Source organism: Scyliorhinus canicula, chromosome 9 (assembly GCF_902713615.1).
Source record: "Scyliorhinus canicula chromosome 9, sScyCan1.1, whole genome shotgun sequence".
NCBI classification, from domain to species: domain Eukaryota; kingdom Metazoa; phylum Chordata; class Chondrichthyes; order Carcharhiniformes; family Scyliorhinidae; genus Scyliorhinus; species Scyliorhinus canicula.
The window spans coordinates 29,614,398-29,629,622 of record NC_052154.1 but is presented as its reverse complement, the minus strand read 5'-3'; the positions used below and the strand labels follow the sequence as shown (position 1 = coordinate 29,629,622).

Here is a 15,225-nt window from a genome sequence, read left to right as displayed (position 1 = left end):
CATTTTGGTCCCATAAATTTGGAGAGACAATGAAGAATAACGGGTACAGGAGCAGAGGGACCTCTGGGTATATGTTAACAAATTATTGTCCTGGGTCCTGGGATTTATCAGTGGGGCATAAGAGGACAAAAGAAAGGAAGTTTAGATGATCCTGTCTGAAACTCTGGTTTAGTCTCAACTGGAATATTGTACCCAGTCTCGACACCAAACTTCAGGAAGAATCTGAAGGCATTAAAGACGTTACAAAAACATTCAAGAGAATGGTTCAAGGGGTGGGGAACTGCAGTATGTGGATAGATTGGAGGAGGTTGGAGAAAAGCAGTTGGCGAGGAGATTTGCTAGTGTCCGAAATCATGAAGGGTCCGAATAGATTATCTGTGGGAAAAGTTTTTCCGATTGTGAACTAGAGACTAATGATTTAAGGTGATTGGTAAAAGAAACGATAGTGACATGAGGAAAATTGTTTTTTTACACGGCGAGTGGTTAGGATTTGGATTATGGTGGAGGCAGATTCAATCATAACGTCCCAAAGGGAATTGTATCATTATCAGAAAAGGAAAGAGTTGCAGGATCATGAGGAAAAGTGGGATTAGGTGAATTACTCCAGAGATCCAGCGTAAACCTGATGGACCGAGTGGTTTCCTTGTGTCTTCTGACTAATCTGTGATTTCTGTGGTTATTTCTAACACATTGATTTTGTGCTCCATTCTTAAAATGTGTGTTTCAGCGTAACTAATATCAGCCATCAGTCGGTGTATTGGAGTTTCTAATAAAAAGAATAAACATTTGACAAACCAGTTCCACATGCTTTTAATGCGTGGCCTTTAAATGTCTTTCAAAATATATGTTCTCTTCTCTTGCTGATCCTTTCTCTTAATGGAATCAATTGTTTCATTGGGTACCGTTGTGCCAATGTTTCTGCACATTAGCTTGCCTTAAATTAACTCTGCCCTTGGTTGGCAAAGACATAGCTCTACTCTGTCAGAATGACTTTTTTAGTAAGTTTTGTATACCCTAGAAATTGCACTGCTGTGGAGAAAAAAATTTAATGTTGGTTATCCTTTTCATTAAATAATTAGTTGAGAGGCTGGACTGTGGTCTGATCATGTCTTTATTTCAGATGACTGAACTTTTGGGCTAGGCAATGAAGTTGGGATGCAAGAGAAGCATAAGTGACTCGGAAAGTATGAGTGGACTTGGCAGAAATCTATATTATATTCATGCAATGTTTTAATGTTTGTCAAATTCCTGCAAACAATCATAATATAGCATCAGAATATGAAAATTTTTGCTATTGAAATTGTACTTAGGCAGTTGCAATTCTTGCAGTAAAGTACTTTTTAAAAAAGTATTTTTATTCAACAAATTTTGAACAGTTTTACGATTCACAACAACCCTACAAATCTACCCCCCCCTCCCCCTCCCCCAAAAACAATGAACGGTAACCAACTTCCAAAAGTGCATAATAAACAAACCCCAACAATCGTAGAACCCATCTCCCCCCCCCCCCCCCACTCCCCGAGCAAATTTCAGCAGGTCTCCCGCCACGCCGATGCACAGGGTGGAGAAGTTGACTTCCACCCCAACAAGACCTGTCTATGAGCAATTAGCGAGGCAAAGGCTAAAACATCTGCCCCAGCACCCGCCTGGGTGGTCCGACACCCTGAATATGGCTTCCAGGGGATCAGGCTCCACCTCCACATGCAGAACCCCCAAAATGACGCTGTCCACCGTCATGATACGTGATTCATAGGGCCCCTCCCACATTGCTCGGGGGCTGGTTTAGCACAGAGTTAAATAGCTGGCTTTTAAAGCAGACCAAGGCAGACCAGCAGCACGGTTCAATTCCCGTAACAGCCTCCCTGAACAGATGCTGGAATGTGGCGACTAGGGGCTCTTCACAGTAACTTCATTTGAAGCCCACTTGTGACAATAAGCGATTTTCATTTCATTTTTTCATTTCATTTCATTTCACGGGCATTCTCCATCCTTTTGAACAGCCGGCTCAACCTAGACTTTGTAAGGTGCACCTTGTACACTACCTTCAGCTGTATCAGCCCCAGCCTCGCGTACTAAGTTACAGCACCGCCTTTAGCAATGAGTAGGCAGGCGCTATCGGAATGGTCGGGAAGACCTTCCTCGCAGCACCTGTATATAGCTGGTTTTTGCCCTGCGCCAGCCCAAAAGTCTCGCCCAACTCCTCCAAACTTGTAAATCGCCCTCCCAGAAACAGATCCTTCATTTCCTCAATCTCTCTCTCTCTCCATATCTGGAACCTTGCATCCATCCTCCCCGGCTCAAACTCATGATTTCCCCTAATCAGCATCCCCTCCCGACTTAGCTCCCAACCTAAGGGTGGCATGGTAGCATAGTGGCTGCTTCACAGTGCCAGGGTCCCAGGTTCAACTCCCGGCTTGGGTCACTCTCTGTACAGAGTCTGCAGGTTCTCCTTTTGTTTCCTCCGGGTGCTCCGGTTTCCTCCCACAAGCCCTGAAAGACGTTCTGTTAGGTTAATTGGACTTTCTGAATTCTCCCTCAATGTACCCGAACAGGCGCCAGAGTGTGGCGACTAGGGGATTTTCACAGTAACTTCATTGCAGTGTTAATGTCAGCCTACTTATGACAATAATAAAGATTATTATTATTAGAAAAGTGCTGACTAAACTGTCTCTCGATTTTTAACATGGCCACAGTCACTGGACTCACCATATATTTCCCTGAGCCAATGGGAGCAGCAGCCCCAACTCTGACCCCCTCCATGAGCCTGCCTCCATCCTCACCTAAAAAGGCCCCTTCCTGCTCCAGCCCGAACCTTCGCTGCACTTGCCGCCCAATAATAATACATCAAATTTGGGATGCTGCCTGCCATCTCTCTGCAGTACTACATCCTTATTCCTCCTCCCAAACAAATGAGGCGATCAGCCTGTCCACTTCCCTTAAAAAATGCCTTGAGCATAAAGACTGGCAGGCTTTGAAACAGAACAGGAATTGTGGCAAAACATGCATCTTTGCTGCCTGCACTGGCTCGCCAATGACACGGAGATTGTCCCACCTCAGCAAATCAGCCTTCACCCTCCACACCAAGCTAATGAAGTTAAACTTCCGAAATCCTGCCCAATCCCCGGCCACCTGCACCCCGAAATACCTAAAATGGGACGCCGCCAGATGAAAAGGCAGGCCCCCCATTCCCGTTCCCATGCCCGGAGATCACAAAGTACTCGCCTCTTCCCTAAATTCAATTTGTACCCCCAAAACGTCCCAAATCTCTGGAGCAACTCCTTTATACTGCCCACCGGAGAGCTCAGCTCCGAGATATACAGCAACAAGTCATCTGCATACAAGGACACCCTATGTTCCACATCCCCCCCCCCCCCCCCTCACTATCCTGTCCACAACCCCCAGCTCCTCAGCGCAAGGGCTCTATAGCCAGCGCAAACAGAAGGAGGTCATGGGCATCCCATATCCCGGTGCAATATAGAGGATGAGAAGGGAGTTTTAATAATGGGAAATGAGGAAATGGCTGAGGAACTGAACAGGTTTTTTGGGTCGGTCTTCACAGTGGAAGACACAAATAACATGCCAGCGACTGATAGAAATGAGGCTATGACAGGTGAGGACCTTGAGAGGATTGTTATCACTAAGGAGGTAGTGATGGGCAAGCTAATGGGGCTAAAGGTAGACAAGTCTCCTGGCCCTGATGGAATGCATCCCAGAGTGCTAAAAGAGATGGCTAGGGAAATTGCAGATGCACTAGTGATAATTTACCGAAATTCACTAGACTCTGGGTTGGTCCCGGTGGATTGGAAATTAGCAAACGTGACACCACTGTTTAAAAAAGGAGGTAGGCAGAAAGCAGGAAATTATAGGCCAGTGAGCTTAACTTCGGTAGCAGGGAAGATGCTGGAATCTATCATCAAGGAAGAAATAGCGAGGCATCTGGATAGAAATTGTCCCATTGGGCAGACGCAGCATGGGTTCATAAAGGGCAGGTCATGCCCAACTAATTTAGTGGAATTTTTTGAGGACATTACCAGTGCAGTAGATAACGGGGAGCCAATGGATGTGGTATATCTGGATTTCCAGAAAGCCTTTGACAAGGTGCCACACAAAAGGTTGCTGCATAAGATAAAGATGCATGGCATTAAGGGTAAAGTAATAGCATGGATAGAGGATTGGTTAATTAATAGAAAGCAAAGAGTGGAGATTAATGGGTGTTTCTCTGGTTGGCAATCAGTAGCTAGTGGTGTCCCTCAGGGATCCGTGTTGGGTCCACAATTGTTCACAATTTACATAGATGATTTGGAGTTGGGGACCAAGGGCAATGTGTCCAAGTTTGCAGATGACACTAAGATGAGTGGTAAAGCGAAAAGTGCAGAGGATACTGGAAGTCTGCAGAGGGATTTGGATAGGTTAAGTGAATGGGCTAGGGTCTGGCAGATGGAATACAATGTTGACAAATGTGAGGTTATCCATTTTGGTAGGAATAACAGCAAACGGGATTATTATTTAAATGATAAAATATTAAAGCATGCCGCTGTGCAGAGAGACCTGGGTGTGCTAGTGCATGAGTCACAGAAGGTTGGTTTACAGGTGCAACAGGTGATTAAGAAGGCAAATGGAATTTTGTCCTTCATTGCTAGAGGGATGGAGTTTAAGACTAGGGAGGTTATGTTGCAATTGTGTAAGGTGTTAGTGAGGCCACACCTGGAGTATTGTGTTCAGTTTTGGTCTCCTTACTTGAGAAAGGACGTACTGGCACTGGAGGGTGTGCAGAGGAGATTCACTAGGTTAATTCTAGAGCTGAAGGGGTTGGATTATGAGGAGAGGTTGAGTAGACTGGGACTGTACTCGTTGGAATTTAGAAGGATGAGGGGGGATCTTATAGAAACATTTAAAATTATGAAGGGAATAGATAGGATAGATGCGGGCAGGTTGTTTCCACTGGCGGGTGAAAGCAGAACTAGGGGACATAGCCTCAAAATAAGGGGAAGTAGATTTAGGACTGAGTTTAGGAGGAACTTCTTCACCCAAAGGGTTGTGAATCTATGGAATTCCTTGCCCAGTGAAGCAGTTGAGGCTCCTTCATTACATGTTTTTAAGGTAAAGATAGATAGTTTTTTGAAGAATAAAGGGATTAAGGGTTATGGTGTTCGGGCCGGAAAGTGGAGCTGAGTCCACAAAAGATCAGCAATGATCTCATTGAATGGCGGAGCAGGCTCGAGGGGCCAGATGGCCTACTCCTGCTCCTAGTTCTTGTGTTCTTAATATAAAATATGCTGAGTTCATAAATATTTGTGCGCATCGGTTCCTTTATATAACAGCTGCACCCACGTCATCACGTAACTCCACTCTACCCGATCAAACGTCTTCTCTGCACCCAACGCTACGGCCACCTCCGTCTCCCTTCCATCTGCCAGCGAAAGCACCATATTCAACAACCTCCTCACATTGGAGGACGACTATCTTCTCTTTACAAACCCTACCTGGTCCTCCCCAATGAACTTTGGTCGGCACCCCTCCAACCTTAATGGCAAAACCGTGCCAATATCTTGGTGTCTAAATTCAGCAGAGATATAGGGCTGTACGACCAACACTTCACCGGATCCTTGTCCTTCTTTAGCAACAGCTAGATGGAGGCCTGCAGCCCATTGTCTGCAGCAAGACACCCCTGACCATCACATCGTCAAATATTCCCACATCAACGGCACCAGCCTATCCTTAAATATTTTCTAACATCGGGCACTCTAGTCCACCCAAAAACTCCCTCATCTCCTGGGCTCCTCCTCCGGTGGCTCCAATCTGTACAAGTCCCTATCAAACTCCTCGAACACCTTATTAATCTGTTCCAGAGCCACCACCAACTCTCCCATCTTGTCCCGCACCCGAATTATCACCCTCGCCATGGCCCCCCCCCACAAAGCTGACCTGCCAATATACACCCTGCCTTCTTCCTGTACTCCTACACAGCCCCCTTCGCCCTTCTCAACTGATGCACTTCTTTCCTTGTGGGCAACAGGTCAAACCTCACCTGCAATTCCTTCCTCTTTGCCTGGCCGCCCGGGTCCCCCACGTATCTCCCATCAACCTCCAAAATCTCATCTCAATCGTTGGCGTTACTCCTTACCCACCTCAGCCTTAAACAAGATCCCCCACCCCCCACCACCACCTTCAGAGCATCCCAGATCACCAAATGTGATACCTCCCCACATGCTCCTCAGTCACCTTCCCTATCTTGTCACAGAAGCTCTAATCTGCCAGTAACCCTAACCCTTCTCCAAACCAACATCCATCCAATGCGGAACATGATCCGGGATCACAATTGCTGATTCCTCTGATACCTTAACTCTGACCAATAGTTCCTTTCCCACTGCAAAAAATACCTTGTGCACCGGAGAGAAAATCAAATACTCTCGATCCCTTGGGTATAAAAATCTCCACTGGCCCACCACCCCATCTCCCTCATGAGCCCTCCCAACACCTTCGCCCCCACCCCGACCCCTAACCCTACTGGGTCAGCGAGCGCAGCTGGAAACCGACCACCTTCCAATCCCCCCCCCTACTATCAGCTCACAGGTGTCCGTATCCGGGATGGTATCCAGCGTTGTCTTCACAAACCCTGGATCCTCCCAATTGGGGCCATATACTATAATAATCTTTATTAGTGTCACAGGTAGGCTTACATTAACACTGCAATGAAGTTACTGTGAAAAGCCCCTTGTCGCCACACTCTGGCGTTTGTTCGGGTACATTGAGGGAGAATTCAGAAAGTCCAATTCACCTAACAAGCTCGTCTTTTGGGACTTGAGAGGAAACCGGAGCACCCGGGGGAAAAAACCACGCAGACAAGGGGAGAACATGCAGACAGTGACCCAAGCCGGGAATCGAACCCGGGTCCCTGGCGTGTGAAGCAACAGTGCTAACCACTGTGATACGCTTACCAGTGCCACCAACCTCCCCTCCAACTCACCCGTCACTATAACGTACCTACCACCCTAGTCAGTCACCACTGTCTCCATCTGAAACCTCACCCTTTTGGCCACCAAAATCGCCACTCCCGAGACCTATGATCAAACCCCAAATGAAACACCTGACTCACCCAACCCTTCCTGATCTTTCACCCTCAAATGGGTCTCCTGCGGCATCACCACATCAGCCTTTAAACTCTTCAAATGTGCAAAAACTCTCACTCTTTCCACCTGTTCCCCAACCCCCTCATGTTCCACAACACCATTCTGACCGGACGTCTCTCACCACAACCCCCGCCCCTCCTATCCGCTATCACCATTCCCTCGGGCCCTGTCCATCCGGCCAAGCCCACTCCATCCTTTTGTTACCGTTGAACCCCTGCCCAGAATCCCCCATCCACTTCCTCTTGCAAACACCTTACGGAGTATTGATTGACTCCCCCCACCATTCACACCTCTCTGGTCCATCGAAACCTGCTCGACCAGGTTCCAACGACCGTGGCCCCGACCCCCACCACACTCTCTTTCACTAGCCAACCTACGTTAGCTAGTGTGGTGACCCCCACCAGAGTGCCCCCTCCTCCTCACCCCCTCTTCAGTAACCCAGCCCCACATGCCCCAAAAGCCACTTCCCTTAAACCAAGAGACAATTCAGAACCCCACCCTTAAGGAAAAAAGAAAATCAAAACCCATAACACATGTAAATGAACCATTCCCCCCCCCCCCCCCCATTGCGACAATGCCTCCTCCACCCCGTCAACTTCTCTCCTTGCTCCCGCACCTCGACCGACATCTTCATCACTGCCGCCTTTACTGGAACAATCGCCGCCTCCACCCATTCTTTCATCGCAGTCATCATCTCCCTCCCAAGCACCTCCATATGCTTGGCAAACAGCCTCTCAAACTCTGCCGACATCACCTCAGTCAGAGTTTTCACTGTGAGGGGAGTGGCCCCACCCACCAACCCATCCACTGCCATCTTTCTTCCTGTGGGACTCACATCCTTACTTGACAGGGAACGTTCGCTTGCCCCCATCTTTCCAGCACCCTTCTCCTGGGTCTTCGACCATTTCTCACCTTCCTTACGACTTCCCACAGCAACTCATTCACCAACTACCTCTGAAACTGGGCATAAAAGTCCAAAAAACAGACACTCTAGCACAGGGGTGGGCAAACTTTTCCGTGCAAGGGCCGCATTCAGAAATTCACAATTCACAAAGGGCCGCATAGTATATTAAGTAAAATAATTACGTCACCCGGTTATGATTCTGGGCGCCTCATATAGAACATAGAACAGTACAGCACAGAACAGGCCCTTCGGCCCTCGACGTTGTGCCAAGCAATGATCACCCTACTCAAGTCAACGTATCCACCCTATACCAGTAAGTAACCCAACAGCCCCCCCCCCCCCCCCACCCACTAACCTTTTAAAAAAAAAAATTATTTTTTAAAAAAAAAATTTTTTTTTTTTTTTTAAATTTTTTTTTTTTTTTAATGACTTGGTGGGCCGCAGAAATACCTTTGGCGGGCCGCATGCGGCCCGCGGGCCGTAGTTTGCCCATCCCTGCTCTAGCAGGAGCCACCTCGTGTATGACCTCCACCACCTACATGTCACCACCGGAAGGACTGGAGTAAAGTGCTTTTATCAATAGATTGTTTTCTATAAAATGAAAATGGATTAATATGAAATGAAAATGCATTAATTAATTATCTGGTAATCTTTTCCTGTAAGTGCAAATGTACTTCATTTTCTTACCAGGAATGCTCATCTGCAAACTATTGCACGTCCAGTAATGGAAACAAAATAGTCGCTGTAAATAGCACCTGAATTTAAACTGTGTCTAATGTTTTTCAAGTGTAGTCATTTTATATACCTTGAAACGACAACCAAATTGTGCAGTATATGGTTCCATAAACAGCCAAGTAAGTGATCATGATTTTATTCCTCTTGGCTGAAGCAAAGACTGATTTCTTGGAGAGCTCACTGCTTTTCCCAGAAAAAGTGCTGTGATATCCTTCATGTTTATCTGAAAAACCAAGGGCATGTCTGCTACAACATTAAATCCAGGAGTTGAGTTTTCAAGATACAAATATCAGATCGGAGATCGGAATTCTGAACAGGAGAAGGCCATTCAGCCCCTCGAGCCTGCTCAGCAATTCAATAAGATCATGGTTGATCTGAATGTAACCTCCCACGTACCCCCCGATAACCTTTCACCACCTTTCTTATAAATATTATCCACCTCTGCCTTAAAAATATTCAGAGACTCCTTTCACTGCCTTTTGAAGAAGAGATTCCAAAGATTCACGACCCTCCGAGAAACTCTCCTCATTTCTGTTCCACGATCTAGATTCTTCCTTGAATCTAGACTCTCCCGCCACAGGCTTGGAGGGCCGAAGGGCCTGTTCCTGTGCTGTATTTTTCTTTGTTCTTCTCATATACATTAGGGGTTTTAAAATTAGCTAGGTTTTTCCATTTCACACTTCAGTTCCGAAAACTAAAAATATTCTTAAAACATTATTTTAAAACTATATTTTTGCAGCAGCATCCACTTGACTTGTTATGGAGTGTGTTGTGTATTTTAAAAAAAAAATTTAGATTAGCCAATTATTTTTTCCAATTAAGGGGCAATTTAGCGTGGCCAATCCACCTACTCTGCACATTTTTGGGTTGTGGGGGCGAAACCCACGCAGACACGGGGAGAATGTGCAAACTCCACACGGACATTGACCCAGAGCCGGGATCGAACCTGGGACCTCAGCGCCGTGAGGCGGTTGTGCTAACCACTAGGCCACCGTGCTGCCCTGAGTGTGTTGTGTATTTATGGAAAAAATGTTTGCTATTTTTCCCATTTACTTACAGCCTCTGGCTCTATATTTGAAGTAACTTGTCTTCAGTACTAATCTGGCTTATGTATTGGGATAAGCTATGAAAATGTCCAACTGGAGTGATTTATTCAGTGTATCTACTTTCTAATATAATTAAAGCTTATTACTGTGTTTAACAGGTCAGTATTTGGTGTCCAGTTTGATAATTACCATTTGTAAAAGTTACCCCAGCTTGTGGCGACCAGTTGACAAGTGACTTTCATGGTTGTCTAAGTTGCACCTGGTTTAAAGGTCATGACCTGCACAAATGTGCGATATGGATTGGATTTTGTGATGCACAGTTTTAAGTGTGAGGTTTTAATGCAGGAGAGAAAATACCTGTGGCTGAAAACTACTCAAATTCAAGTATTCTCTTCCTTGAATTTGTTTAAAAAATTTATTTGTTAAATTATAAAACTCAGCAGAACTTAGACAAATAGGGCAAATTTAGGGCAGCACGGTAGCATTGTGGATAGCACAAATGCTTCACAGCTCCAGGGTCCCAGGTTCGATTCTGGCTTGGGTCACTGTCTGTGCGGAGTCTACACATCCTCCCCGTGTGTGCGTGGGTTTCCTCCAGGTGCTCCGGTTTCCTCCCACAGTCCAAAGATGTGCAGGTTAGGTGGATTGGCCATGATAAATTGCCCCTAGCGTCCAAAATTGCCCTTAATGTTGGGTGGGGTTACTGGGTTGTGGGGATAGGGTGGAGGTGTTGACCTTGGGTAGGGTGCTCTTTCCAAGAGCCGGTACAGACTTGATGGGCTGAATGGCCTCCTTCTGCACTGTAAATTCTATGAAATAGAATGTAAAGTTAAGTGCATAGATTGTAGTTCTGCAACCCAGCTGATAATTATAGAATCATCGAATCCCAACAGTGCAGAAAGAGGCCATTCGGCCCATCGAGTCTCTACCGACACTTCGAAAGACCACCCTATCTAAGCCCCATCTCCCTGTAATCCCACCCGAAGGGGCAATTTAGCAAGGCCAATCTACCTAACCTACACATCTTTTGGACTGTGGGAGGAAGCAGGAGCATCTGGCGGAAACCCACACAGACTCGGGGAGAATGTGCAAATTCCACACAGTCGCCCGAGGTTGGAATCAAACCCGAGTCCCTGGCGCTGTGAGACAGCAGTGCTAGCCACTGTGCTGCCCCCATAATCAGTAATAGTAGATGGAAATTCATTGTTTACCTTCAGTGTAACAGTGCAAGGAGTGAGAGAGAGATGCTAATCATGAGGCAGAAAGGCGTAACATTTTTTCTTGTAGAAATGGTGCAACAGCTGACTGAATTAAACATGATATTGACTGCTGCAAATGTGGGTTGGAGAACCTAATAAAACATCAAAGAGGAGAATTAAGGAACTCGTTGCAACAAAATGTAGCTATAAACTAACACGGATAATATTTAATTTGAAGTGCTGATACATGTCTTTTTCCCCTCCCCCAGAGTGGTGTGATGTCATGGCAACTGCCAGTTCTAATATTACTGGGAGTGATCAAGCCTTGGAAAAGTCACAGTTGAATTTAAAAAGTAAGTCCAGACTTGATTAATGCCAACTAGTTTACCAACTAACTACAGTGTTGAAGTTATGGCCGCACAATTGATTACTCTTTTAGGTAACCTCTCTAAATCCTACTTTCTATCTTTTACATGGATAGGTTAACCGGTTCTGGTGCTGTGACATCACAGGAGGCATGAACAAGTTATCTAACTGGTTAGCAGTTATTTCTAGATTGATTCAAAGGCCGATCTGCACATCAACCTGGAATTTTTGGAATTCAGTTGAATCATCAAAGATTAACCTAATTAAACCTGCCACAATCTACATAAGCATGTTATTGATAACTAGTGTAAAGTTACTTTGTAAGTGACAGATTAGATAAAGCCAAAGCAGTAGATATAGTGTACATGGATTTTCAGAAGGGATGCTTCATAATAGTAACTTGCCTTTGTTTAGTGCCTTTTAATGATTAAATGATTGTCAGAAAAAGGCAATATGGCATTGTGAATAGCAAGTAGGTTGATAAACTAGCAACAAAGTTAGGATGTGGCTTGGTTGAACTGGAGAAGGTTTGGAAATGATGCACTCCAGGACCAGTGCTGATCCACTTTTGTACTCTTGTACATAAATGATTGTGACTTGGGAAAAGGGGCACATGGGATGTTGAAATTTGGTGACACAAAATTAGGAAGGTTGGCAAATGATATGGGGGAACGATGGTAAAAGAAACTGAAGAGAGATATCAACAAGTTAATGGGGCTGATAGGTAGCATATACAACTTAATGTAAATAAATGTGACCTAATGTACTTTGGGAGAAAAAAATCTCGGAATAGGAGTAAACAATTCAGTGGATAGACACTGGAAGATTGCAGCAACAGACCTCTAGTTTCAAATACATTGTCTGGAAGTGTGACTAAAGTCATATCAATCGAATAGAATGTTGTTTTGTAAGTCTGGGCATCAGGTTTATGAATGAAGTAACTGAAGAATTTATCCTGCACATTGAGGATGTAGTGAGAAGATTATGCAATTTTGGGCAATCATTATAAAAATGATGTTAAAGCCATATGGTAGGTACATTATTGGTATAGCAGGATGATACTGAGGATGAGAAACCTTGATACTGGAACTGACTTCACTGGGCAGAGACGTCTTGAGGTGTTTAAAAGTTTGAAGGGTTTTGATGATGACTTGTGGGGGGTGCAAACATTTTACTCTGGTTGGGTCGTTAATGATAAGGGGTCATCAATCCAAATTCTCATAAGAAGGGTGGAAGAGATGTTAGAAATTTCTTTATGCAGAAGATTTTTGAAGAATGATAATATTTGCCACAGGGAATGATTTAAACAGTTGACTATTGCATTTAAAAAAAAGGAAAATTGGGTAACTATGTGAAATGGAGAAAAATATAGCAAGGGGAGAGAGCATGTTGTCACGACACCCTGGGCTGGTGTGCAGTCAATTCCAGCCCCACTTGACCCAAAGTCACAACATAATTGAAATTAACTATTAATTCTTAGAAAATACCCAAAGTCTTTGGTCTTTGGCTGCCCAGAAACTACAGTCACCTGGTTTGTAAATTTAAACACAATTAATTTTCATTAATAACAACTATAAAGATCAGCATGGTAGCATTGTGGATAGCACAGCTGCTTCACAGCTCCAGGGTCCCAGGTTCGATTCCGGCTTGGGTCACTGTCTGTGCGGAGTCTGCACATCCTCCCCTTGTGTGCGTGGGTTTCTCTGGGTGCTCCGGTTCCCTCCCACAGTCCAAAGATGTGCAGGTTAGGTGGATTGGCCATGATAAATTTCCCTTAGTGTCCAAAATTGCCCTTAGTGTTGGGTGGGGTTACTGGGTTATGGGGATAGGGTGGAGCTGTTGACCTTGGGTAAGGTGCTCTTTCCAGGAGCCGGTGCAGTCACAATGGGCCGAATGGCCTCCTTGTGCGCTGTAAATTCTATGATAATTAACTAGGCAGCAAATACAACTGGTTAACTATTATCTAATTACTAACCCCCCTCTTTAACTCGCCCTACCCTCTAATATATACACACACACACACAAGATAAACAAACACAGAGGGGAATGAAGGGTGGAAAAAATATTACTAAAGATAAAACAAATTTTAAAGTGCCCAATTCTTTTTTTCCCCAATTAAAGGGCAATTTAGCGTGGCCAATTCACCTACCCTGCCCATCTTTAGGTTGTGGGGGTAAGACCCAGACAGGCACGCCAGTACGCTATTCTTCAGTCTCAACCTCCAGTTAGATGACATCTTTGCTTTTAGTCTGCAATAGTTTTCACTATAGATTCATCAGGATTTCAAGACTTCTCTGCAGATTTAGAAACAGTAGACAGGAAGCATTGTTCGAGAGAGAACAACTCACAGCTTCTTCTCTCAGCGTCATGACGGGTTCTGTTTCCTGGGTCCTCTGAAAACATCCCACCTGGCAGGACTCAATCACTGTCTGCCACAGGATAGAATATGGCGTTGGCAAAATCATTTTACCCCCACCTAATCAATGGAACCAAATCCCTCTGATCTCTTGGGTGCCAGAAAGTCTGAATCTTCTGTTCTAAATCTTCATAGCACAGTGTACTATTTTGCAACGTTTGAGTTCCTCGCTTCCTCTACTTGATTTAAGGTATGTGCCCATGGATCAAAAATGATAACCACAAAGTAGAAGAAATGGAAAATCAACAGAAGGCACCTTGCGTGCCATGGTGTCCAACCACAGTTTACCTATTAATTATTTCTCAATAATCTTGGATTTCAGAGTATGAGATTGATATTGTAAATTGCAAATCTTTCTGACTTTGTATAATAAAATTTATTTTTGTTCAAAACCTGAATAATGTTGTAGTTTTATTCTCTTGGATCTCAAACTTTGTCCACTTGAAACATACTTGTCCGGAGCTGGATCAGACCAAAAAAATTGAGAGTCTGGTCCAGGATCTTCGTAAATTACCTTTGGATTGGTTCAGAAGCCAGGGTTTTCTTTTGGGTAGGGGTGGGGTTGTGATATGCCGAATCCAGAGGGGTAGAGTTTGTGCCTGCAAAACTTGCTACAAATCATTTTAGTGACGTTGCTCTTTCTGTAGAACTTGGATAGGATTCCTCTCCTATCAATTCAACTTGAAACAAAACACGATGTTGTGTTTTTCAATTGACAATGCATTAATATTTGTACATGCACCTTTGAATTTTATCCTCAGATAACCTTCTGGCAAACTGCTTATATCTGACTTTCAATAAACATGTAACACTTTGGTCTAAATTTCCTAGTTTTTCTGAGCCTCTTGGAAGCAATTTAACATTGGTAAGGTTCAGCTTGAATGCCCAATTTGTTTGCAGCAGCACCTCTCTTTGTGTAGTTAAATGTTGGCAGCTTGTTTGTGGAGTACAATATGCTACCAGTTCTAACCAGTTCACTGCCCAGTTTTGAGTTCAAAAGTATCTGGAAATCTGCAATAGGACAGATCTCCAGTCTTGAACAGTATGGGAATGCGATGCTTTAAAGGCTGTGAATAGTTTTATAAGTTTGATTGGTCACTTTTAAATCAATAAATTCCCTGCAATGTTTTTTTTTGTTCACTTACAGAACATGGGCCCCATTGTCCATCCCTAGTTGTCCTTGAGGGGGTGGTGGTGAGCTGCTGGATTTAGCCATTACCATCCCTGAGGTGTAGATACATCCACAGTGCTGTTGGGGAGAAGTCCAGCATTTTGACCTAGTTTGTTGTCTTTGTGGTGGTTGAATACAACTGAGTGGCTTGCTAGACCATTTAGAGCCAACCACATTGTTGTGGGTCTAGAGTCACATGGAGGCCAGACCACCTGAGAATGGCAGGTTTCCTTCCCGAAAGGACATTAGTGAACCAGA

General features: G+C 44.6%; 1 protein-coding gene across 2 annotated transcripts in view; it reads left to right on the top strand.

Moving 5' to 3' along the window:
• wwp2 (WW domain containing E3 ubiquitin protein ligase 2) overlaps positions 1 to 15,225 on the top strand; it is a 260,110-nt gene that overhangs the window by 16,902 nt on the left and 227,983 nt on the right. For both annotated transcript variants that reach the window (XM_038806387.1, XM_038806386.1), the window contains exon 2: positions 11,284 to 11,367. In XM_038806387.1, coding sequence (XP_038662315.1) covers positions 11,298 to 11,367 — 70 coding nt within the window. In that variant the 5' untranslated portion in view covers positions 11,284 to 11,297. The remainder of the gene's footprint in view (positions 1 to 11,283; positions 11,368 to 15,225) is intronic.